A 25634-nucleotide genomic window follows, 5' to 3' on the forward strand; every position below is an offset into this window, starting at 1 on the left:
AAGGTAAAACTATCCTTTTTCTTTTTTTTTAAACTTTGTGACAGTAAAAAAAAAAATCAGTGGTTGTCAGGGTTTAGTGGGAAGGTAAGTATAAATAGAGTATGGAGGAATTTTTTTTTTTTAAGGGCAGTGAAACTACTCTGTATGATACCAAAATGTGGGCACATGTCCAAACTCATAGAATGCACAACACCGGAAGTAAATCCTAATGTAAATTATAGACTCAGGATGATAAGGATGTATCAATATAAGTTCATTAGTTGTACATAAATGTTCCATTTAGTGAGAGACATTGATAATGAGGTGGGGTGGATTGTGCAGGTGTGGAGGTTTATGGGAAACCTCTGTATCTTCCACTAAATTTTGCTGTGAACCTAAAACTGCTCTAAAAGAATAAAGTCCACTTAAAAATTTAAAAATACTTGGAAAAAAAGTACAATGTTTGTATTTCTTTATTTTTTTAAAAGATTTTATTTATTTATTTGACAGACAGGGATCACAAGTAGGCAGAGAGGCAGGCAGAGAGAGAGAGGGAAGCAGGCTCCCTGCTGAGCAGAGAGCCGGATGCGGGGCTCGATCCCAGAACCCTGGGATCATGACCTGAGCCGAAGGCAGAGGCTTTAACCCACTGAGCCACCCACAAAGGCGACCCCAATGTTTGTATTTTTAAAATATAGTTTTTTGTCTTGTTTTGTTTTTTAAGTAATCACTACACTCAGTGAGGAGCTTGAACTCACAACCTGGAGATCGAGTCACATGCTCTACTGACTGAGCCTGGGAGATGCCCCTTAAAATAGGTATCTTTGATTTTAGAGTCAGTCAGATCTTTCTAGTCTTAGTTCCTGTTGCTGCAGTTTCTGTTGTAAGTTTGGAACTCAGATGTTAAATTTTCATTCTTTTTTTTTTTTTTTAAGAATTTTTATTTATTTACTTCACACAGAGAGAGATAGCAAAAGAGGGGGAGTGGCAGACAGAGGGAGAAGAAGCAGGCTCCCAACCAAGCAGGGAGCCTGATGTGGGGCTTGATCCCAGGATCCCGGGATCATGACCTGAGCCGAAGGCAGACATTTAACCAACTGAGCCACCCAGGTGCCCCTAAATTATCATTCTTGTAGAAAGACCTTAGACTTTGACCATAAGTTACAATATGTAAAAATTTTGTCATCATTTCAAATGCAAATTTATCTTTAGGAGGAAAAAAAAATAGAAAAATATTAGAGATTTATTTCTCACTCTATCTGGGTTATAAGACAGAATAAGTAAACTTAAGGCAAGACTTTAAGACATTAACCCTATTTAAATGTTCTAAAAATCCCATTTTTTTCTTAACTATAAAATGTCCTTCTTTGGGCAATTACAGTAATTTGGACTCGTATTTGGAATTAAACAGTCAATAACATTTGAGTAGATATTGTATAGAATTTGATGAGTACTATAAAACTTGTTTTTAAAGTGGATATTATCATAGTGAACATTTTCCATGAATAAAGTGTCTCATTCAGCAAATATTTACTGAGTGCTTACTATGTACTAAAAACGAGATACACAACATCCTTCCTTTCATTCAACTCACATTCTAGTGGGAGAAGACAACCAAGAAACGAGTTAATAAAGAAATGATAGAATTTTAGTAGTTTGAATTTTAGTAGTTTAGTAGTTTGAAGAAAAATTTTAAACGTTTCTAAGGCACGGATTGATGGAGAGGGGCCACTTCATCCAGGATAGTCAGGGAAGACCTCACTGTTTAGCTCTGATTTAAGAATTATACTAAAAATTTCGCCTTCAGGTAGGTAGAGGAAAAGGAGCAAGGCTAGGTATCACAGTTTTTAAAAAGTATAATGCTTTCAGAAAAGCAAGCAGACTGGTAAAGAGCTCTTAATGACCTCTTTGATTCTATTATCAAGAAACATATTCAGTTCTCTTCACCTTTTCCATTTATTCCCCCTCCCCATGGACAATCTGTATATATTCCTTCAAGCCTATAGCTAACAATCAAGTTAAACAGTTTGGTACAAATAGGGTAAACAATTAATAGCTTTGAATAAGTGTGTTATGTAACTGTTACAGGACTTAAGGGACTATATTAAGCTACAGAGAAAAGATCAGGAAACTTGGAATGAGAGGAATTGGTTCCAATATTCTTAGCTTCACTATTTAGTATCTATATGAAGTTCTGGAAAAATGGAAAAATGACTATTTCTCTGAGATTCAGTTCCTTTATTCTATGAAATAGATAACAACACCTATCTCATTTACTGACATAAAAAATGAGAAAATATGTGAAAGGGTTTCACAGAAATAAAATATATACAAATGATAATTATATGCTCATCTTGGGCTAGTATGGGGAAGTTTTATAAAAGAAAAATATAAGCAGGGTCTTGAAAGATTGATAGGATTTAGAAAGAAAGTAGTATGGGGAAGTTTTATAAAATAAAAATATAAGCAGAATCTTGAAAGATTGATAGGATTTAGAAAGAACGAGGAGCACGGGGAGGGTTTTCAGTTTGGACCCAGAACACAAAGCCCAATGAAAAAGATCATAAAATGTATGTGATACTGCAAAAAGACTGGTCAGATTACAGGATAGGATTTAGGAAGGCTCACATTAGGAAACTCACAAAAAAAGTTATGGTCAGATTTTTGGGAGTTTTAAATATCATTGTTTTAACAATGACTGCTCCTTCATGTTCTTCAAAAGGGCTAATTCATTAGGTCTTTGAAAAAACTTCATTTATTTTTTTATGTAAACTCTATGCCCAACGTGGGGCTCGAACTCACAACCCCAAGATCAAGAATGGCATGCTCTGAGTAAGCCAGCCAGGCGCCCCAAAAACAAACTTCCTTTTTAAAGGTATTTGCCTGCCCTCCCTCCCTCCCTTCTAGATTTTATTTATTTGTCAGAGAGAGAGAGCGCACAAGCAGGGAGAGCAGCAGGCAGAGGAAGAAGCAGACTCCCCACTGAGCAGGGAGCCCAATGCAGAACTCCATCCCAGGACCCTGAGATCATGACCAGAGCTGAATGCAGACACTTAACCGAATGAGCCACCCAGATGTCCCAAGTATTTGACAAGACTTTTTATTAGTCATAATTCTCCTTCACTATTGTCTGTACCATTGGAATTTCCCAGCACTTTATTACTATAGCTATATTGGTAACTCCCCAAATTTTCAAGTTTTAATGCTGTGTCATTGCTTGATTTTATAACACTTTTCCTGCAGAAAGCACTATAATAAAAGATACACATTTAGTTTTATTGATTTAATGGCCTTTACAAAAGAAAAGATTTACAACAAAGTTTAAAAGTACAGGGGCACCTGGCTGGCTCAGTTGTGGAGCATGCAACTCTTGATGTAGGGGTTTTGAGTTTGAGCCCCACGTTGGGTATAGAGATTACTTTAAAAAAATAAACTTTTAAGATAAACAAACAGGGCATCTGGGTGGCTCACTCTTGACTTGGGCTCAGGTCATGATCTCAATAAACCCAATAAACCCAAGATATTACCATCACAACATGTAACTATTATAAAGATAATAATGTTATTAAGTTAAAACTTAAAAACAAAAATAACATTCAAAACCCTCAACAATCTGACCATAACTTTTTTTGTGAGTTTCCTAATGTGTGCCTTCCTAAGTCCAGTGCTATAATCTGACCTGTCTTTTTGCTGTATCATACACATTTTATGCTCTTTTCCATTGGGATTTGCGTTCTCCGTCCAAACTGAAAACCCTCTCCGTGACCCTCTTTCTAAATCCTATCAATAATAATAATCTTCTACACTCTTTTTTTGGCACTAGGTCTTCAGAATCCAGTATGAATTTTACACTTATACAACATCTCAATTCAGGTAGCCACATTTCAGGTCTTTAGCTTTCATGTGGCTTGTGGTCACTGCATTACACAGTGTAGATATAGAGGTTTCTACAAATCACCAGCCCTATGATCCAATTTTTCAGAACTTAAGTATCACACATACACATCTCTCACATGTACATTTATGGGAAATAAAATCTCAACAGATGCACTCTAAAGAAAACTCCATTTTTACTTATAAAATAGTATCCCAGTGCTCATTTCAGCAACACATACACTATAATTGGAATAACACTGAAAGACTAGCAAGGCCCCTGTGCAAGGATGACACACAAATTTGTGAAGCATTTACTGTCTTAACAAAGGTAAATATGTGAGGTGATGGATGTGAATTAACTAGAGGGGAGGAATCCTTTCACAATGCATACATATATCAAATTATCACAGTGTGCACTTAAATATCTTATAATTTTGTCAATTTTACCTCAGCAACATTGAAAAATAGTATTCTATTTTTTATCTTTAAGGAAAAAACCTTTGTGGGGCACCTGGGTGGCTCAGTCGTTTAAGCGTCAACCTTCCTCTCAGGTCATAATCTCAGGGTCCTGGGATAGAGCCCTATGTCGGGCTCCCTGCTGAGCGGGGAACCTGCTTCTCCTTCTGCCCCTCTCCTGCTCCTGTTCTCCCTCTCCCTCTCACTCTCTCACATGCTTTCTCTCTCTCTCTCAGTAAAAAAAAAAAAAGATACTATATCGTTTTGAAATGATACTTTACATTTAAAGCAGTGGGAATGGCTCCATGTATACAAGTTCACTTAGTATACAAAGTTTCACAGTGTTGTAAGCAGAAGCAACACTAGGATATGAGGAACCTGTATGATTTTCACTTTATTCTTTTCTAAAGTTTCTCCTCTCACAAGTAGTCAGAGAAGGCATCAGAATCCGCTGGAAAACTTACTTGGTTGGCTAGAGAAAGGGGAGTAGTTTGTAGCCACAGTGAAGCCAATAGCTCTTCAGAGTAAGACCAGTGATACAAGGGGAAAAATGTCTAGCACAGAGGAGAGGCAGGAAAGCAGAACACAGGCTGCTATTTCACTGAACTATTAGAATCTTAGTCAAAACTGCAATAAACTGATTATCTAGCAAGTTTGTTTAGTTCTCCAAATGTTTATAACTCTAAATTGATTTCTTTTCATTTAACTCAGGACCTAACCCAAGCTATCAATTATCTTTATAATACATTGCATTACTATAGTCATAATAATTAAACCACTGCTACTGTGATTTAACTATGATTCAAAGACTTTATTACAACCTACCAAACATTAAGTATGAGGAAATGTATTAAGCCAACATGTTCTATAGTATTCACCAACTACTATAAACTTAGGCAGTTGGAATCTGCCTGATTCCAAATACAACACATCCAAACTACCGTAATTGCTTAAAGAAGGACATTTAAAGATAAGAGTAAAAATAGGATGCAAGAATAATTTAATGTGGGCATCTGGATGGCTCAGTTGGTTAAGAGTCTGCCTTCGGTTCAGCTCACGATCCTGGGGTCCTGGGATTGAGTCTCGCTTCAGGCTCCCTGCTCTATGGGGAGCCTGCTTCTCCCTCTCCCTCTGCTATTCCCTCTACTTGTGCTCTGACTCTATTTCTCTGTCAAATAAATAAATAAAATCTTTTAAAAAAGAGAATAATTTAATGTTATTCTTTTGTTAAAGATTTATTTATTTGAGAGAGAGAAAGAGAGAGAGGGAGTGGGAGTGGGAAGAGGGGTAGAGGGAGAGAAACCCAAGCAGACTCACCTCTGATGGGAGAGCCCCACACCTGGCTTGGGGCTCAATCCCAGAACCCTGAGATCATGACCTGAGCTGAAATCAAGAGCTGGTGGCTTAATTGACTGAGCCCCCCAGGTGCCCCAAGAATAATTTTAAATGGATGGTTTTTAACATTTGACTTTTAAATATTTTAAAATATAGCCTTTTGGTTATCTAAGCTAAATCAGGAAGTTTGCCTCAACAGTTATTGTGCACTATGTGTTACATGCCATGAAGGATAAAACAGTATCAGGAGTTTACAATACAAATATATACAATAGGACCTAGTATCTGTTGCCACTTTCGCAATACAGTGGCAGAGCTGAGGGGTTGCCTCAGAGACCTTGGCCCATAAAACCTAAAAATATACTGTCTGGCCTTTGACCAAAAAATATTTGCCAACCCTTGCTTTATACAAATTATTCTTGACTAGAGGGAGAGGGAAGTCTAAGCAGGCACCATAATAAAATTTTATTGTATCTAGTAAACTTTTTAAAAACTGTCGTTTTCACTATTAAACACAGTTTTCACTATAAAACATCAGCCTGGCTGGTGGTAAGATAAAACTTGTACACTAATTCTCAACCTAGGCATGTCTGCTAAGGGGAATATATTAGAATATTTAGGGTGGTGAGTAAGCTATTTGTTTATCACAAGGGCGGAATATGTTTTAAAAGGTTGACAAAGACTTTAGTGATCAAACCTCTATATTGTCCAGTTTAACCATCCTCATCTAACCCATCCCTCCTGGCCATAAATGACTTCTTTTGGGTTATTTTCCAAAATCAAATTTACCCACAAAATAGTCGACTCTCATTATCTGCCATAGTTATGTTCTATAAAGTTGTCATGGATGCTGAATTAGCGAATACTGAACCACTGCCCCTAAGGGAAATGGCAGGGTTAAGTCAACTCATCAATACATAACCTTGTTTTATGTGTTTCTGTTTCAAGACACCTCATTCAATTTAACATTGAACTCATGGCCAGTAGCACTGTAACTCACGCCTGAGAGTTTATCTAACACATGGATTCTCTCCGTAAGGCACATCACAGCCTTCTTGTGCCTAGGAACACCAGACAGCAATTCAGCCCGGTGTTGAAACATTTCTTTAAACAGTGAAGTCACCAACAAAATGCATACACGTACAAAAAATACAAAAAATGCACTAATAGATCACAAAGGCTTATTATGAGAGTTAAAATAAGTCAAAGCACCGCCTTGTTGGATCTCAGCTGGGAACACAGATTCATATTTTTTTGCTGCTTTTCCTCCGTATATGTCTGCAAATGACTGGGAAAGCATCCCAAATACTGATTTCAGGGAGACTAATTTTAGTGAGGGCAAATATGAAAGTACAGAATTGGTGAATCCTGAAGGATCAACTGTATGATATACACTACCGGTAATTCTCTAAATTAATGACGGTCAGTTAAAAAACTCTTCTTGAGCAATAGTAATATTAAGTACAGTCCCCCAAAGTAATGTCTCTGAAGTGATATTTCTTTGGTATGTATAACGGAAATGGTGTGGGTGTATTCCACTCTTCCCTCTCTGCCCGGAGCTTACCACCACTCTGAGACTCAGCCTCTGGTTGGGCAAATCTGAGGGCCAGCTTGGATGAGGTTCCCTTGACTTTGAGTTCCCATATCCCCCTCATATCTCTACTCCATCACTTATCACAATTACATAACCATCTCTGTGTTTGTGTCTCACTCACGGGGTTCTAACAGCCCTGAGAGTTTCAGTTTCGGGGGTTTTTTTTTCTACTTTTTTTCCCCTAGTACAAAGCCCTATAATACATTGATATTCAATTAACTTTTACTAAGTACATAATTCAATGAAGTGAGAAATTACAGGGAACTAAAGTATGAGTAGGATGTAAAAAGACAAATGAGTAAATTTAAGTAGTAAAAAGGTAGAATGTGTACTACTTGCTACTTGTGGCAGGGCTATTAATGATGGTATAGAATATAGAATATAGGAAGAGTACATTTGAAGGGGAAAAGGAGACCCACCAGAACATGCCTACCCCCCCCCCCCCACTAATCACCCATCCATCTATGTTACTTATATACTTGGTAAATTTTATCATTTGCTAAGACTGCATTCCTAATTACTATCTATGTTATAACAACTCATTTCTCTGGCTAACCCCCAACTATAATGTAAGATCACATAGGAAAAAGGTTTATTTGACTCCCCAAAACCTAGTAAAACAATATTTAATTGACTTGAATGTGGTTGAAGATGTCCAGGAGAGAGTTGGATATTCTGAATTGGGGCTTCGGAAAAAAGTCTTATCTGAAATAAAGCTTTAGAAAATATTATAACACAGGGGTGCCTGGGTGGCTCAGTCATTAAGCATCTGCCTTCGGCTCAGATCACGATCCCAGAGTCCTGGGATCAAGCCCTGCATTGCGCTCCCTGCTTGGTGGGAAGCATGCTTCTCCCTCTCCCACTCCCTCTGCTTTTGTTCCATCTCTCGCCCTGTCTCTGTCAAATAAACAAATAAAATCTTAAAAAAATATATTATAACACAGGTGGTATTTTAAAGTGGAAAAAAGGAATAATTTTTGGAAGAATCAAAGACAGAACTTTAGTTGCCCAGCACTTACGGGACATATCAATCAAGAGGAGACAATGAAAAACACTGAGAATGAACAATCAGAAACCAAGTAAGAATGGAATGGCAGACACTACTGATTATGAACCAAATAGCCATCCCTGTCTTCTTTCTGGCTTAACAGATACCGAATTTCTTCCAAAATAATGAACTCAAGGAAGGTGAGAGCCAACTCATGGTTGGCTTAAATCAATCATAGCAATCACATTTCCTTTTGCCAGTGATTGGTGTAGGTGTGGCCAAGGAGATGTAAGGGAAATGCTCTGGGGAACTTAAGGCAGACTGTACTCCCTATAAAGGAATACCCACCCAGGAGAAACCATAGCACTGCTTTTCTACTTTTGGATAATAAAAACATAATGCTTGTTATCTTACAACAAGATAAATATCTGTGACACAGTGAGAATGGTAGAGGGTAAAGAGAGCAAGAGCCTGGGTTCTCAGTAGTGTTATTGCATCTCTCAATCAATCCTGGAACCACCATTGGACTTACAGCTAGAGAGATTCTGTTACTTAAAGGTGAAAGCATTCTGATACCACTGGTGTCCCAAAATCAAAAGGAGGAGCATTTCATGAGGGATACAGGAAAGTCAAGAAAGGTATTAGAAGGGTACCCACAAGAATGATTTCGGTTTCAAGAGTTATAATCATGGTAAGCACTCAAAAAAACCATTAACCATGTGCAAGCACTACTCAACACATATAACCTCATCTAATCTCTCACAACAATCCTATGAAGTAGATGTAATTATAGGCAATGAAAAGCAAAAGCCAGAATCCAGTGAACTGAACAAGAGGGATATGAAAATGGAATAGTAAATTCAAACATTTCAAGAAAGTCATCTGAAGGTAAGAAGAGAACTATATATAAGGGAGGGAATAAAGGAGGTTTTAAGATGGTCAACAGAAGAAGAAAACAATGCAGAGGAAAATGAGATATAAAAGTACTTAAGAAACGGTTGCTAGGTAAGGTTCAGAGAAGATAGGAGTGTTTGGTACAAGAGTACAAGTAGATAAAATTTGAACAAAAGGAGAAGTGGGCTCTGAGATGAACAGAAAATAGGTAAGGACCAATTTATAAATTTGAAGCCAAGAGGACAGACTAGGAAGAAAAAATTTCATAGATGCTATCAGTGTTCTTTAAAAAAATTTTTAGAAAGGACATCCACTACTAAAGAGCTGAGACTTAAAGTAGGGCATTTAGTAAGAATGGTGATGGTCTCGCGTAGCAGTTATGAGAAATAGGAATTGATCAGAAATTGATCAGAAACAAGTAAGATTACTAAATTTGACACAGCTAAAACCAAGAAATCATGATGAATAGACATTCATTTCTTTACAAACAATTTAATGACCTTCCACATGCTAAGCTACCTTTCTAGGTACTGGGGATACAGTATGAACAAAAATTCCTGCCTTGTATACTTAATGTTCTAATGAGGAAGACAGAGGATTTTTTTAAAGAATTTTTTGTTCCCTTTTTATTTATTTATTTATTTATTTAAGATTTTGTTTGTCAGAGAGAGAGCTCACAAGCAGGGAGAACAGCAGTGACAGGCAGAGGGAGAAGGAGGCTCCCTGCTGAGCAAGGAGCCCAGTGCAGGACTCTATCCCAGGACACTGGGATCACCACCCTAGCCAAAGGCAGATGCTTAACTCTGAGCCACCCAGGCATTCCTAAAAAGATGTTTTCTAAATATCTTTTTATTTGAGAGACAGAGAGAAAGCAAGTATGTGCGAGCAGAGGAAGGGGCAGGAGGAGAGGGAGAGAGAGAAGGAGAGGAAGAGAATCTCTAGCAGACTCTGCAGAGCATGGAGCCCCACTCGGCTTAATCCCAGGACCCTGACATCATGACCTGTGCTGAAACCAAGAGTCAGCCACTTAACTGAGCCACCCAGGCATGCCTATAAAGATTTAGTAATTAAAAATATTTTTTAAAAAACTACTCTATGCAATGTTAGATGGTCGTAGGAGCTAAGGAAAAGAAAAGAATTAAAATTTTAGATGGGGTGGGCAGAAATGGCTTCAGAGAGAAAATGACATTTGTACTATGACCTGAAAGAGGAAAGGGAGAAAGCTATGTATATATGTATGGGTTGATACCAGAAAGAAGGAAAAATAAAGCATGAAAAGTACAAAAGTCTGGAGGTGAGAGAATGCCAGGCATCTTTGAGGTGCAGCTGTGTCAGAATGATGGGGGTAGGGACAGAGAAATAATAAGGGGGCTAGATGGTGTAGAGTCTTGTAGGCTGCTAAAGACTTTGATTTGTATCAATGGAAGATGAGAAGCCATTGGAGAGTTTTATGCAGAATGACAGGATTGCTTTGGTTTCTATGTTAAGAAAAGAGTGGGAAAGTATGGTGGGCAATGACGGAAGACCAAATAATTCAGGTGGTTTGGACAATGATGTAACAGTGGAGGTGTTATTTATTTTAAAGGTAGAGTCAATAGGACTTCCTGATGAATCAAATGTGGGATGTGAAGGAAATCAGTAACACGAGATTTTTCAGCATCAGCAAACGGAAAGAACAAAGTTGCTATTGACAAATATAGGAAGATAGAAGAGCTGAGGGGTGGGGAATTGGGGAGTTCAATATTGGACATTTTAAGTTTAAGATGCTTATTAAGTTTAATAAACTCACGAATGGTAGTATCTAATAGGCAGTTGGATATATGAGTCTAGTATTCATAGAAGCAGTCCAGACAGAAGATAAAAGTTAGAGGGCGCCTGGGTGGCTCAGTGGGTTAAGCCTTTGCCTTTGGCTCAGGTCATGATCTCAGGGTCCTGGGATGGAGCCCTGCGTTGCGCTCTCTCCTCAGCGGGGAGACTGCTTCCCCCTCTCTCTCTGCCTGCCTCTCTGCCTACTTGTGATCTCTCTCCATCAAATAAATAAAATCTTAAAAAAAAAGAAACAAAAATAACCTCGAGGTTAGAGATAGAGTGAATGCAGATGGGGAAAAGAAGTTCCAAGGATAGAGTTCTAAGATTCACAAATGCATTAGTAGTAACTATTACTAGGAAGGTGGGGTCCTCTCCCTTATCCCCAGGAAATGAATCTTAATTATTCAAAACCAAGTATGGTACTTGCTAGAGTAAGCCTGTGAGTCAGCTTTGGTCAGCACAAGGTTAGTCCGACTGGTGTCCAGGGGAGGGGGGTAGTAGAAAGGTTTCCTTGCTTTTGAAGACAAGAAACTCTCTTCTTCCACTTTACAGTTATGACTGCATAACACTGGGAACCATGGCAACCCTTATGCAATCATCAGGTGCATTATGCTGAGGATGGCAGAGGGCAAAGACGAAAAAAACATGGGTATCTCATGTATTGCTGAGCTATAACTCAACCAGCCGTAGGGTCACTCTGTGCCTGGATTTTTTGGTTATTATTTAATATTGGTTTTCATTACTTATGGGAAATAGCATCTGATTACAATAATCTCATTTTTCATTTTCATACCAATGCTTAGGGTATCAAAAACAAACTGAAACTCGGGGGGTGCCTGGCTGTCTCAGTCAATAAAGCATGTGACTCTTGATCTTAGGATCATGAGTTTGAGCCCCACATTGGGCACAGAGTTTAATTTAAAAATATATACATTTAAACACAAATGAACAAATTGAAACTCTAAATTAAAGTTTAAAGTTGGAAAGGTTAAATAACCTAGCACTTAGGTAACAATGGTGAATTGAAGCTCATCTAGCTCCAGTATCTATTTTAATTGATTAAGAGTTGTGAATTTGAAGAGTGGACACTACTGAAAGACATGGGGAACAGAAGTTGGGAATTCTCAAAGTGACTGGCAAACCAAGGCCTGTAAGTAATCGAGATTGAAAAGGGAAGTATCAAGTTGCGGAGTATATTAGTAAACAAGATAAAGTGAAAAGAGCTCTTCTTAAGAATATTAGAATTGGGGGTGCCTGGGTGGCTCAGTTGGTTAAGCCACTGCCTTCGGCTCAGGTCATGATCCCAGGGTCCTGGGATCGAGCCCCGCATCGGGCTCTCTGCTCAGCAGGGAGCCTGCTTCTCCCCCTCTCTGCCTGCCTCTCCCTACTTCTGATCTGTCTGTCAAATAAATAAATAAAATCTTTAAAAAAAAAAAGAATATTAGAATTGAAGATTTTTAGTTTTTGAGTAGTCTGAAGACTAGATGTAGCTTGTACCAATGAAAGGGAATTAATTGTATTTGGAGTACTCAGGGACTGATTGGTTAATATTTACTAACACTCACTATGTAACTTGCTATTTTGTGTACTTGGGATTCAGTGCCAACTAAAACACACAGGGTGCCCTGTGGAGCTCACACTTTGGTGTTAAGAACAGACAAACAAGTAAACAACTAGAACTTTGGTGAATATGGAGTTTCTGGCCAGCATAGTTAAAGACACTCAGTAGGATCTGATTTGAGATGAAGTTCCCTGGTTGTGGCTTGGCTAGCAACTGGGGTCCTTACACAGGGTTGCACACAGCACACAAATGAATGAGAATCGGCATGACAGTAACCGGCAATTATGTATTTCACATAATTTTATATATGCACACTCGGAAGTAAACGTTTAATGAATTATCTGATCATTAAATTTCTTCCAACTCTTCAACACTTGCTTAATAAACTAGTTTTTTTAAAAGATTTTATTTTTAAGTAATCTCTACACCCAACATGGGGCTCAAATATTAGATATTCTTTGTTAGACCGATCCAAAGAACTATCTGAAAACAAAGATGGAGTCTTTGCAGTGATTCATGGTTTTATTCAACATTAACTCCCTAGAATAAGCTCCATGAGGGTAGGCCTACGTGTCTATTTTGTTCGCTACTATATCTCCAGCACTTAGAACAATGTCCAGCATTTTTACTGAACCGAATAAATAAGCACCTACTGGAGGTATTATGTCAATCACAAAGGTAAATAAAACGGTTCCAACCCTTAAGGAGTTTACCATTTTAAAGGATCTAAGTAAGGGGCACCTGGGTGGCTCAGTGGGTTAAATCCTCTGCCTTCAGCTCAGGTCATGATCCCAGGGTCCTGGGATTGGGCTCTCTGCTCAGGGGGGAGCCTCCCCCCCCGCCCCCGCCTACCTCTCTGCCTACTTGTGATCTCTGTCAAATAAAATCTTTATTGAAAAAAAAAAGGATCTAAGTAAAAATCTCTCGGTCTTCACTTATATCAAAGTACATCCTTAAAGAGCAAGGTTGTTAAGAATCTAAAAGCATTATCTGTCCTGGACCAAAGAAATTTATTGTAGGCTTCATATGATCTTAAATTTAAAAAATAAACTACCATTCTATCTTGAAAAATTAGTATTTGTAGCACTAGGTACTACAATTAGATGACCTGTTATAAAAAAAGACTATGTAAATCAAAGAAAAATGACAATTTCAGGTGCTGCTTTTAAAAATTTTAATTACTTCTTTTCAAGTCCTTTCAAATATATTTTAACAAAAGTGAAGTGAGAATATCACTTAATATGAAGCAACATAAAAGGACAAACAGAATCAGAAGGCAAATTCCAAAGAGATCACTGCTATAAATAGAGACATGAAAATGTCAGGACAGAGAAGCAAAGTTCCACTAAAAAACAACAACAAAACCGTATGCCAAGTGGGCTTTACCTCTCATACCCACCCATCTTCAGTTAAGGATTTTTTTCATTGGCAAAGATCCTCTTTCAATAATCTATTTCAAAATATGAATGTTGTAAAGGTAGATGCCCTGATTATAAAAATCAAGATGTTTTTGGTTCTGCAAAGATTCGTCTTTCCCTTGTACCTAAGAAGCAGAAAACCTCCAACTGAAATTTAACCGAATCACTGCTGCTTCAGAGTTCTTTGATGAAATAAAGAGCACTGGGTTAGGAGTCTAGTGTTGACACAGCAATTAATCTTGTCACTTTGTGCATGGCTCTCAAGCAATCCAGGTCACAATTTCCTCCACCATAAAATGAGAGAAACAGATTAGATGATCTTCAAGGTCTTTCCAAGTCTGCTATCCTAAGAAGTTGAGTGAATCTTCTTTTCCATGTTAGATAGCCTCAAAAGCCCCCAATATTTATAACGACGTATTTAACAATTTGAATTCTAACTTTGCAGGGAAGTGGTAACTATGATAACAATTCAATTTGATATTAAGATTTTACCAACATGGGGTGCCTGGGTGGCTCAGCGGGTTAGGTGTCTGCCTTTGGCTCGGGTCGTGATCTTAGGGTCCTGGGATCGAACCCCATGTCAGGCTCCCTGCTTGTTCTTGCTCTCCTCCCTCTCTCTGCCAAATAAACAAGATCTTAAAAAAACAACAACAACAACAACACAACTTTACCAACATAAGCTACACTTCAAACCAAAGAGTAAGTAAGATCCAGCCCTCTTTTATACGAGAGAAAAGGGGAGAGAACAAGATCTCTGTGCTCAGAACATGTACTAGTCTAACTGGGGAAACAAAATATAATTAAGCTAAATTCTGTAATTAGTAAACTTTTTGCATAAGAGGGCAGTTTTCAGACTGATAAGCATAAGAATCAACTACGATGCCTATTTTTTTTTTAAGTAAAAGAGATGTAAATTTCCTAAAACAAGTTTCATTAGGCCCAGGTGGGGCCCAAGTATCCACATTTTTAATAAACACCCCAGATAATGCAGGGTTTTTCTCAAACATACTCTTGTTTAAGGAACACTGTCCTAGCCTGGATCAACAAAAACTTGATAGGGCTCAAAAACAGAAGATGCTTCTAGACCTTGAATTCTCTAGACTATATGCCCATAATAACTAGAGAACAAACTATAAGGCATCAAAAATTAGCAAAAGTCTAATGGAGCGATTTTACTTTAGTGGTTCTCAAGTGTGGGCTACACTTTAAGGACCAACTTAGAAAGTTGTTACACATACAGATACAGACCAACGAAATCAAGATTCTGGGAGTGGGGGCCAGGGCTCAGCTTTAACATTTAAAAAAAGCTCCCTGTAATCAATGCACTGAATTAAGTAAAAGATCAACGGAATTGGTTAGTCAGGTTAAAGTTAATGAAAAAAGATGATTTTTAATTTTGATCTTTATTTGGCTAAAATTTTAATGAACAAGATAAATGTAATAGAAGTGAAAGGAACTGAAGTATAAATATATGATTCAATTAGGGAGAGAAAAAAGAAACATGTTTTGACCACAAAATAAAGGGAGAATAAGAACAGTAAATATATCAATTTATTTTAGACATTTTGGTTTTGAAGCAACACACAAAATGAGTCTTGAAGATAGCTGCAGACACAGACCTGGAAATACATCTAAGGAATAAGAACAGGACTAATTCAAAGTAAACTAACAAAACTTATGTAACACTGTTAACTACAGTGGAATTAAAATTTTTAAATAATTTCACAGGTCCAAAAAATTATGAAACCATATATATTACATACATTCTATAGTTTTATTATATATTATATTCTACAGCATTATATACCAGCTTTATTATAAGTTATTTGGATATATGCTATAGAATTAACTAAAAGCACTCAGGAACTGGGTGGTAAAGCCAGTTTTTTGAGACATATACTGTCAGGAGAACCAAATTTTCAACCTAGCATTATCCCTACAGTAACGGAGCATTATGGTGTATCAGTAAGAGCAGGTAGCTCTGAATTTTTTTCATTAAATATTGATTCAATTTCCTATATATTTTATGATGCTGTGCTGTATCTCCCACAATCCTGGTCAAAGGACAGATCCTGCTTACACACAGGCGGCCAACAGATGCGTACAACTAGCTAAACACGATTTATATATTCAAAGAGGCACTGTGTATGATGCAGTAGGATGGTCCTTCTTTCATTAAATTTAAAGAACCATGTAAAGTTGGGAAGGAACCTTAGCAAGCCCCTCTTTTCCCCCATATATGCCTTCTACCTTCAATAAGGGCAAAGAAAATTTATCTCATTTTCAGAATGAGCCTTTGTCTCAAGCATTACTTGTTCTAAAAAATTATACAGAATTCTACTCTTAATTTTCTGAAGAGTCTGATTTGATTTTATTTTTTTTTTAAGATTTTATTTATTTATTTGACAGAGACAGAGAGAGAGGGAGCACAAGCAGGGGGGGTGCGAGTGGGAGAAGCAGGCTTCCCACAGAGCAGGAAGCCCGATGCAGGGCTTGATTCCAGATCCCTGGAATCATGACCTGAGCTTGAAGGCAGATGCTTAACAACTTAGCCACCCAGGAGCCCCAAAAGTCTGATTTTAAAACTTCTGATATGCTTTTTTTTGGGAGGTGGGCTATTTTGTAGAGGAATCCAATATGCAAACAGTACAAACACTATCATAGATGCTCTGTGGTAATACAGAGGAAAAATTAAAATTAAGCAATCCTATTCTTTTCTTGAAGAGGCTTACAATCTAGTTTGTGATGTGGATTACAAACACATAAACCCCCTAAACAATGTATCTGAAAAATAATATTAATCATACCAAATATATATGTATGTATACACATACACTCTAAGCACTATATATATATATAAATTTTAGTAAAGCATATTACTAATTCATCCAATACAATGAACACAGAAAAACAAGCCTTTATCCTTTTATATAATACATGGGTTCTTTAATTTTGTTTTTTTGTTTTTTTTTTTTAAATTTTATTTCTTTATTTGACAGAGAGAGATCACAAGTAGATAGAGAGGCAGGCAGAGAGAGTGAGAGAGAAGCAGGCTCCCTGCCGAGCAGAGAGCCCGATGCGGGACTCGATCCCAGGACCCTGAGATCATGACCTGAGCCGAAGGCAGCGGCTTAAACCACTGAGCCACCCAGGCGCCCCGGGTTCTTTAATTTTGTAAGTAATATTTTTATTACCTTACATTAAGACCTGGTTCTCATGAAGAACTTTGGCATACATCTCAATAAAAACAAATCCATGTATTTTTAAAATCCAAGTAAGAAATACTAAGTTGTGGGGAAAAAAAAAAAAAAAAGAAATACTAAGTTGTGAACCACACCATAGAAAACTACAGAGATCCACTTCATTACTTGATTTTTTTATAGATTCTTCCATTCTTTCAACACAGGTCACCTGGGTTCAGATCACTAACACTTACTAATATGTGACCTTGGGCAAGTTAGTTAACTTACCTGTACCCCAGCAAAAGAGATTTTAATAAGCACCTCATAGAGCCACTGTAAGAATAAATGAATTACAGACAAAGCACTTAGAACAGTGTCCAGTATATAGCACTAGCCATTATTAGCTACTGCTATGAGTGTGCTATGCAGTAAAGACACAGAAAAAGACATAACCTTTACTGTCATGAACCTTACAATCTAGTGGGGAATTCCAAACAAACAATAAGTGATACTATGCTACTATTGTCATGATGTAGTACATGACAACAACTAAGAATCCCTGAATTTTTAGAGTTCTCGACAGGCTTTCTGTTAAAATGGAAATTACCAGGCAATAGTAAAATGGAAGAGGTGGGAAGTGTACCTGACAAAAAGGGAGCTCTGCGAGTTATGGGTAAGTGAGAATGACAAAGATAATAAAAAAGTCTAGATTTAGGGCAAATCAATGATCTTAAACAATATGCTAGTATTCTTCAGTCTACTTACAGCCCTTCAATCAGGACACACTATCAAATTTGGCAACCAAATCAGAGAAGAAATCTCTAATAACTGAGCATGAGATGATAGTATTATTAACTTCTGAAAGGTAAAACAGAAGTTACAGTGTAAAAACATAAGACCTTTTATTATCCTTTACTGTTGGCTACTTTTCAGAAACAGATTAAATTGCCCTCTCTTTTTGGTACACTGGTAAAAGGAAGAAGTTGTGTGACTTACCAAAGGGCACATGGGTCATACCTGAACACATATCCTCTTGGACCTAGCCCAGAGTCCTTTCCACTATCTGGGGCTACCTCCAGTTTCAGACACTGGTCAAACTGTTGTTTTCCAAAATGTTCCAAAGTTAATTTGTATTAACTCGGTTCTCTAAAATGCTAATATATGGGTGCCTGCGTGGCTCAGTTGGTTAAGTGACTGCCTTCTGCTCAGACCATGATCCCAGGGTCCTAGGATCAAGTCCCAAATCAGGCTCCCTGCTAGGCGGAGAGTCCAGTTCTCCCTCTGCCCCTTCCCCCAACTCATGTGCTCACATGCTCTCTCTTAAAATAAATAAATTTATTTTTCTCGCAAAAATAAATAAAATCTTTAAAAAATAAAATGCTAATATATCCTGCTTCCATTCACACCTCAGTCTGAAATAGAATTCTAAAAACTCAGTCAAAAGGGATATAAAAGTCATTAAACCAAAAACCAACCTAATGATCAAACACCCTAACGACATCCTGAACTATTTAATTTGAAGTGGCCACTTCCCTCCTCACATCTAATCTGAATTTGTTTTAACTATGTACTGAGGAAATACTGGCCTAGTTTAAATGACACACAGTAGATAGCATGTAGTTTTCAGATCCTTCTGGCTAAAAGTTGTTAGGAGGTAGGTGATCCATAGAAAGTTGAGGCAGGAAGCCTGTACAATTCCGTCACTTTAAGATGCCTGTTAAGGGGCACAGTCAGTTATGCATCCCACTCTTAGTTTCAGCTCAGGTCATGATCTCAGGGTTGTGAGATGGGAGTCCCTTGTTAGGCTCTGTGCTCAGCAGCAAGTCTGTTGGGACTCTCTCCCTCTCTAAAATAAATAAATCTTAAAAAAAAAAAAAAAAATGCCTGTTAAAAAGCCATAATGGATAGGGGGGGGTGGCATAATGGACTTTTCTCCAAAAGCTAAAAATAAGAATCTGTTAATATTTCACAGATTTAACAAATCCAAAGTGGAAACTGTGCTAAGAAAAAAACCATGTAGTCATTTGGTAACCAGTAAGTCAGAAGGTAAAATAAGAAACTTGCCAGTGCATTTAACAGCTCAACTTTTATTGCATTTGCTTATCTTCTCACTCTGTTATCTGGTATATCTAAATGCTCCCTACTATACTTCTGGAAGTTCAAAACACCAACTTTTGCTTTATCCTAAGGATAAAATATGAAATACCAATTTCTGTGGTAAGAGTCTGACTATAAAATATGATTCAGCCAAATATCAAAGCATCATAAGCCAATTTTAGATTATTAGCTACGGTACATCCACTTTTAAGAAATTTACATTGTAAAAGGGAATGAATTTAGCGAAGAAAAGCCTGATCTCATCAATTTTAAAAGTAACCAGAAAAGTACAAATGGCTCTGAGATTGAGAACTCACACAGCCTAATCAAAATTCACTGGTTAGTTTTCCCACAATTCAGCTGTTCTTGCAGGTTCCTGGATTTTACCAAAACTAAGATTTCAACATAACTGCAATCCAAAAAATGTACCCAGATTATCCTTTCTTGATTATAAAATGCCAGAAGCCAAATTACAAGTTTATTACTAGTTTCCATTTGCATAGCACTTTCTGTTTTCTGAAGAACTCACAGATACCTCATTTGAGGACAGTAAAGGAAGTTATGATCATCAATAGAAATCTGAGACATAGAGACTAAGTTACTTGCCCAAGGCCACACACAACTAAAATGCAGAGGCAGATTTTTTTCAGTATGCACTTTTAACAAATGTCTAGAATGTTGACTAGGCATTAGGGACTGGTCAATGGTAAATAGACAGTCCTTGTTCTCCAGTTTACACTAAAGGAAAAGAAACAATAAACAAGTAAACACATAGAACATAATTTCAGATAAATGCTATAAAATGGTAATGGGATATTGATTGCAGAATGGCACAGCTAGAGGTCAGAGATGGCCTAAGGAGGTGACATCTGAACAGAGCCTTGAATGATGAGGACAAACCATCCACGTGAAAGTCTATAAAAGCATCCAGGCCAGGCAGAAGAAAAAAGCAAACATAAAATCCCAAAGGCAGGAAGTATCTTGGACAGCAAGGTCAGTGAAAAATGAAAGTGAGGAGTGTTTAGAGACAGTGGCCCGGTCATATGGAGCCCTTACACCACTCCAGGAGACAGGATTTTAAAGTGCAATACTTGAGGCGCCTCAGTGGTTCAATCGGTTAGGTGTTCAACTTTGTTTCAGCTCAGGTCATGATCTCAGGGTTGTGAGATGGAGCCCTGTCAGGCTCCCTACTCAGTGAGGAGTCTTCTCTCCTTCTCCCTCTGCCCTTATGCCCACCCCCACTATACAGGCTTTCTCCGAAATAAATCTTTTAAAAAGTGTAATAGGAAGACAAAGGTGAGATGATCTGATTTGTTTTAGAGAAAGAAATCATTCAAGCCACTATATGAAGAAAAAATTGTAATATAATCGGATAGAGGCTTGAACTTCAAAAGTATTGGTAATGGATCCTTGTTACTTTTCAGAACTTACACGTATATTACATATTTTTATAATTTCACCATTTAAAAAAGCAAATTATGGACATTTAAGGGTGGAAGCAGAAAAACCAAGTAGAATACTATTACAGTCCAGGACTAAGTGATGGTAACTTGGGAGTAGTGGAAATGGAAATTAATAGAATTTGGAATGTACCACAGAAGTATGGTAAATAGGTTTTCCCAATGGAGAGGCAGGGGCAGGAATTAAGGCTGACCAGTGGTTCTCAATATAGGATGATTTTGCCTACCAGGGGACATCAGAAATGTCTGGAGATGTTTTTGACTGCCACAACTGAGTGTGTGTGGTGGTGTGTATGTGTGTGTGGGGGGGTGTTATGTTATTAGCATCCATGGGTAGAGGCTAAGAATGGTGCTAAATGGAAATACACAGTGGTATTTCCAAACATAATTATCTGGTTAAACACTGTCAACAGTGTTGAAGTTAAGTTAGATTAGAAATCCTAATCTAAACTGATTCCAGCTCCTCACCCTGGTTCCAGGAGAGTCTACAAATAAAATACAGATGAAAGGCTTTACTTTGCACATTTAGAGACAACTAAAATTGTCTGAAATAAAGTTTGTTTGCAGGTGAATCATATCACTCTATGGTTAACATTATGTTGATCAGAAGGACTGATTGGTATATGTCTAATAAATAAAACAAATCAGTTGATTAATGTCATTTGCTAGACATAGTTTCTCAAAACAGAACTGAAAAAATTGTTTAGTAACACCACCCAAAATGCTTTTAGTCTTTTTTCCCCCCAGTTATACTTAAATCTGTAGTCCAATACATTTGCTACTTTTCCAAATACATATCCTCACCCCTGCAAACCTAAAGGGATAGGTACTAACACTGAAGAAGATAATCAGAGCTATAAATGGTTAAGACCGTAGGAAAAGCTTCATTGGAGGAAAATGTCCGCCCACCTGCAGCTACATGCATGTGTGTCTAGTTATCTTACTTGGGCCCTTGAACAAGTGGACACATTAACCGTAATTATCAGGAAGACCACAACACACATTTCTTCCAATTACTCTTATGACTAGCAATGGGAAAAGTATTTTTAGACCTAACTCACAAAACATAAAATGCCAAAATTGGTAAAGTTCATTTTACCTCGGTCTTTGTTATCTAAAAACAAGGGAATTTTGGAGAAAAAAAAAATTATCACTTTGATCAACTCCTAAATAAGATTCGTAAAGCATCCAAATGAGTCTGAAGCCACTAGTAGTACTGGAGTAAATTATGTGCCACCAAATGCTTGGGAAGGTCTGAAATTACTTGATAACTGAAGTAGATGACATAAAACACACACACAAGTTATCCAGCCCTGGATGGCAATTCAGAACATGACGTTCGTTACATTTGGGTTCTTAAAGAAACTACAGGAACTTCCGGAAGCCACAAAGTCGATTTTGGTCAAAAAATGATGTTTTTGTTAACTTTAAGATGACCTCAATAAAACTGGCCCTGGACACATACTAGGTTACTAAGTGTAGTTACAACGGAACTTTAGGAACAATCACGTTTTTAAAAGGAAAAGGGCAGTTATAATTTCACAGCCTCATCCACATTACACAAAAATACCGAAATCAGCTAGAGAACTGAGAGGCCTCAAGCCTGAATTCATCTCCACTTGTGATAAAACACATCTGCCAATCTATAAGTAAAATACAGGGACACTTTACTACCCTGAAAATCAGGACGAGATCCCGCCGGGCCGGGAAGGCGTTTTCAGAAACATCTCCGCGTGGCGTCCCGGGCGCCCTTCTCCCAGGCACACTCCGGGTCGCAGCGCTCTCGAGATACTGTAGCGTCGTCCTTACGCCTGTCGACGTTACCCTCTTTCCCTCGGATACAGAGAATGACCCTAGGCGCGAAATTCACCCACAGTCCCTCCCGGAGTCTGCAACCAATAAAAACCAACCACCCTTTCTTGCCGGGGTCGCCGCGCCGGTGGCACCCACCACCCCGGAAGTAAAAGCAACACAGTCTCAACAGGAGAATGCGCGCAGAGGAGGCGCCAAAATAAACTCCACTCTCGCGAGACCTTAAACACAAGTCTCGCGACATCCTTTGGCCTCTCCTTGTTTTTTTTAGCCCCAGCCGCCACACCAGGTCGTTGCCTGAAAACATCGCGAGATTTTCTCCTTTCAGTCTCCGCCCCTTTACGGCACGATGGTCGCACAAGAATGTAATACAGGCTCGACGGCCGCCATTTTCTTTCTTTCTTAGCAGTTGGCTGAGGGAAGGTGTCTGCGAAGAAGCGGCAGCGGCCACTGTAGCGTAGGCATGGCAGACTACTCAACAGTGCCTCCACCTTCTTCTGGCTCAGCTGGTGGTGGAGGCGGCGGCGGTGGTGGTGGGGGAGTTAACGATGCTTTCAAAGATGCGCTGCAGAGAGCACGGCAGGTAAGTCTGGACCGCGCGGCGGGATCCCGAACGCTCTTGGTAATTGGCCGCTGGCTGAGTAGGCCGCTACTTCTTCGCGCATGAGGAAGAGGAAAGAAGTGCCCTTCCGGGCTCTGAAATGTAAGGAGACTTATGGTTCCCCACGTTGGTAATACAGTTCGGAGGCCGGAGCTCAGTTTTGTGTATCTTGGCGTCTAAGCCAGTTAGAACCCCAACGCGTGTTACGCATAGGTGGCTTTAGGTCTTTCGCTTCTGCGGCAGTCGCGCTTCTTTCACTGAGGAGTTAGCGTGGCATTTTCTTTTATTCAGATTGAATATTTTCGGTGGGATAAAGCGCGCGTAGTTTTTAAACAATAGTATGGAAGGTTCTGGTAATGAGTTTGGGAGAGGACTAGGGTCTGTCCTCAGGAACCGTGATAAGGGAGGGATGTGTCAGTACAGCAGTCTTTACAGCTTCCAGCTCATTCGGGCTGTCTCAAAATTAATCTTCCTGTATCATTCACTTTCACATCTACAAGGAAGAGAGCACTAGTATCCCATGTTAGAATCTTTCCTCAGAGCAGGATTTATATGTCAGTGTGTTGTACCAGCCCTTTCCTCTTACTTCTCAAAATGGCTTCAGGCCCATTATATCCGAGTTTCAGTTTGAATCTGCCTCTCTGTTCAGAGTCGTAAACTGACCAGACTTCTTTGTATTACGTAGGTGCGTACATTTGCCCTGAAGGCAGTTCTTTCCCAAACCGGGGGGGGGGAATTACTCCAGGAAATTTGAAGGCTTAATTGGAACTTTATTAGATAGTCCCTTAACATAACTATAACATAAAGTGTGTGATGTTGGTATGGAGTTGTATGTAAGCAAAATAATTTATTCTAGTTACGACATTTTTAGATTATAGCGTTAAGCGAACGGGAATCAGAAACTAATTTTGTGGAATGTTTTGTTTGCGTTAGTTAACTTTGTTAACCTTTTTCACTCTCCACTTGCTTCAAAGCATCATTTGAGTCAATGTGTAAACTCTGTAATAATGTAACAAATGGCTCTTATTTTTATAATGTGAACATATAATTAAACTTACCTATAGTTGTGTATGACCAGAAATAGTCAAAGTCACCATTAATACTAATTGTGTAATTTTTCACCTGAATTTTCTTTCATCTGAACGTTTTTGTAATAGCGACTGAAACATTTATATAATGACATAAACTGTTAGAGGGTTATTATTAGATTGGTTGAAGGACTCACCTGCATTACTTTATTTGACCAGTGTATTGAATTAATTTGTGCTACACACTGAACTTAGATACTAGAGATTTTTTTACTGTGTGAATTGTATTTCTGCCTTCTAGGAAGTGATGATACAATCAAGGAACCAAATGCAAATGAATAGTAATATCTGATTAATGCATTCAGAGAGGAGTAGACAAAAATGGGCACCGTTAATTTATCCACTTGTTTTGTAAACATTTATAGAGTTCCTGCTGTGAGTCAGGCACTGTACACAACACCAAAGAGTGGGGTGCCTAACTGCCAAAGGACTGATATTTTAAGCAAGGCATTAAAGAATGAGTGAAAGTTTGATCAGTGGAAAAAAGAAGCAGCATGTGCAAAGGTATGAGGGTTTTGGAATGACAGGAACCCAGGAATGAAGTCACTGGAGGATAATGTTGGTTGGGGAAGAGGGTGGAAATTGAGGTGAGTACAGATGAATACAACTTCTGAAAGGCCTTGGGTTGCCATGCTTTAATTAAAATTGGACTTAATTATTTGGCTAAGCTGTAATTTTCTGATTATGTTAGATGGCTTTTTTAAATATAGAAATTGCCCTCAAACTGTGGATTTCCTGTACTCTCTTTTTATGCCAATAGGTCAGCTGCCTCAATGCTCTTGTTGTAATGATATGATTCTTTATAGATGTCTTGCTGTAATAATTTGATTGTCTCTTTACAGAATTGATCTTAAGCCTGAGATTCCTAAATTTAGCTTTTGATTTGAATTTCCCCTTCTGATTATATTTGAAGATGCCTCTATATGTCAGTTGTAGCTGCTTGTCTGATATATAAATGGAATACAGGGAGGAGTACTTGGACTGAAGAAACAAGTTAGGTTAATATCTGAACTACTTTTTCCTTATCTATATTAAAAGCATGCTGGATTATATTTCCAAAATCTTCCTCTAACCTTCTTTTCTTTGTCCAGCGTATTATGCTGTGCTCTTGGAAGGAAGAGGTGTAAGAACAGCTTCTTGCCCTCAGAGCTGTGTACTAACGGGGATGCTCTTGGCTTTTTTTAACTGGACGGTTCTTTGTTAATGCAGGACAAGTGGTTACTGCCTAGCTCATTTTGCCGTCTGGTAATTTAGACCAAATTGCTCGATCATTTTCCCAGAGAATTCCAATGGCTTATTTTTTAATATGTAATTTCCAGATTTTTAAATACTCTCTGAGCTAAATTCAGCACAGGGGCACCAGATTGCTTCTCTAGTTTAGGGTTTCCAGCCGGTACACTGGAGAGATTTCTATTTGTGTATTTCAAGCTGTAACTCTAAAGGGTGGGTTGGGATTCTTTGGTTAGGAGTTTGGTGATCACACT

At 38.3% G+C, this 25634-nt stretch overlaps 2 protein-coding genes and 1 non-coding gene across 17 annotated transcripts in view; 2 read left to right on the forward strand and 1 right to left on the reverse strand.

Annotated features, from left to right (window-relative positions):
• Positions 1–22573, reverse strand: part of DNAJB4 (DnaJ heat shock protein family (Hsp40) member B4) — a 44729-nt gene extending 22156 nt beyond the window's left edge. For both annotated transcript variants that reach the window (XM_046008979.1, XM_046008970.1), the window contains exon 1: positions 22324–22573. The gene's annotated coding sequence lies outside the window, so the exon portion shown is untranslated. The remainder of the gene's footprint in view (positions 1–22323) is intronic.
• Positions 4072–4177, forward strand: LOC123928338. The gene has a single exon (XR_006815669.1). It is a non-coding gene; the product is annotated as a U6 spliceosomal RNA (small nuclear RNA).
• A 253-nt stretch (positions 22574–22826) lies between the features above and the next one.
• The window catches only part of FUBP1 (far upstream element binding protein 1), a 33797-nt gene continuing 30989 nt past the window's right edge, over positions 22827–25634 (forward strand). For 8 of the 14 annotated variants that reach the window (XM_046008938.1, XM_046008864.1, XM_046008855.1 and 5 more), the window contains exon 1: positions 22828–23044. In XM_046008938.1, coding sequence (XP_045864894.1) covers positions 22925–23044 — 120 coding nt within the window. In that variant the 5' untranslated portion in view covers positions 22828–22924. Of the gene's footprint in view, positions 23045–25634 lie in introns of all 14 variants that reach the window. The other 6 variants (XR_006818735.1, XM_046008842.1, XM_046008823.1 and 3 more) reach the window with 2 other exon arrangements.

The sequence above is a fragment of the Meles meles genome, chromosome 1 (genome assembly GCF_922984935.1).
Source record: "Meles meles chromosome 1, mMelMel3.1 paternal haplotype, whole genome shotgun sequence".
NCBI classification, from domain to species: Eukaryota; Metazoa; Chordata; class Mammalia; order Carnivora; family Mustelidae; genus Meles; species Meles meles.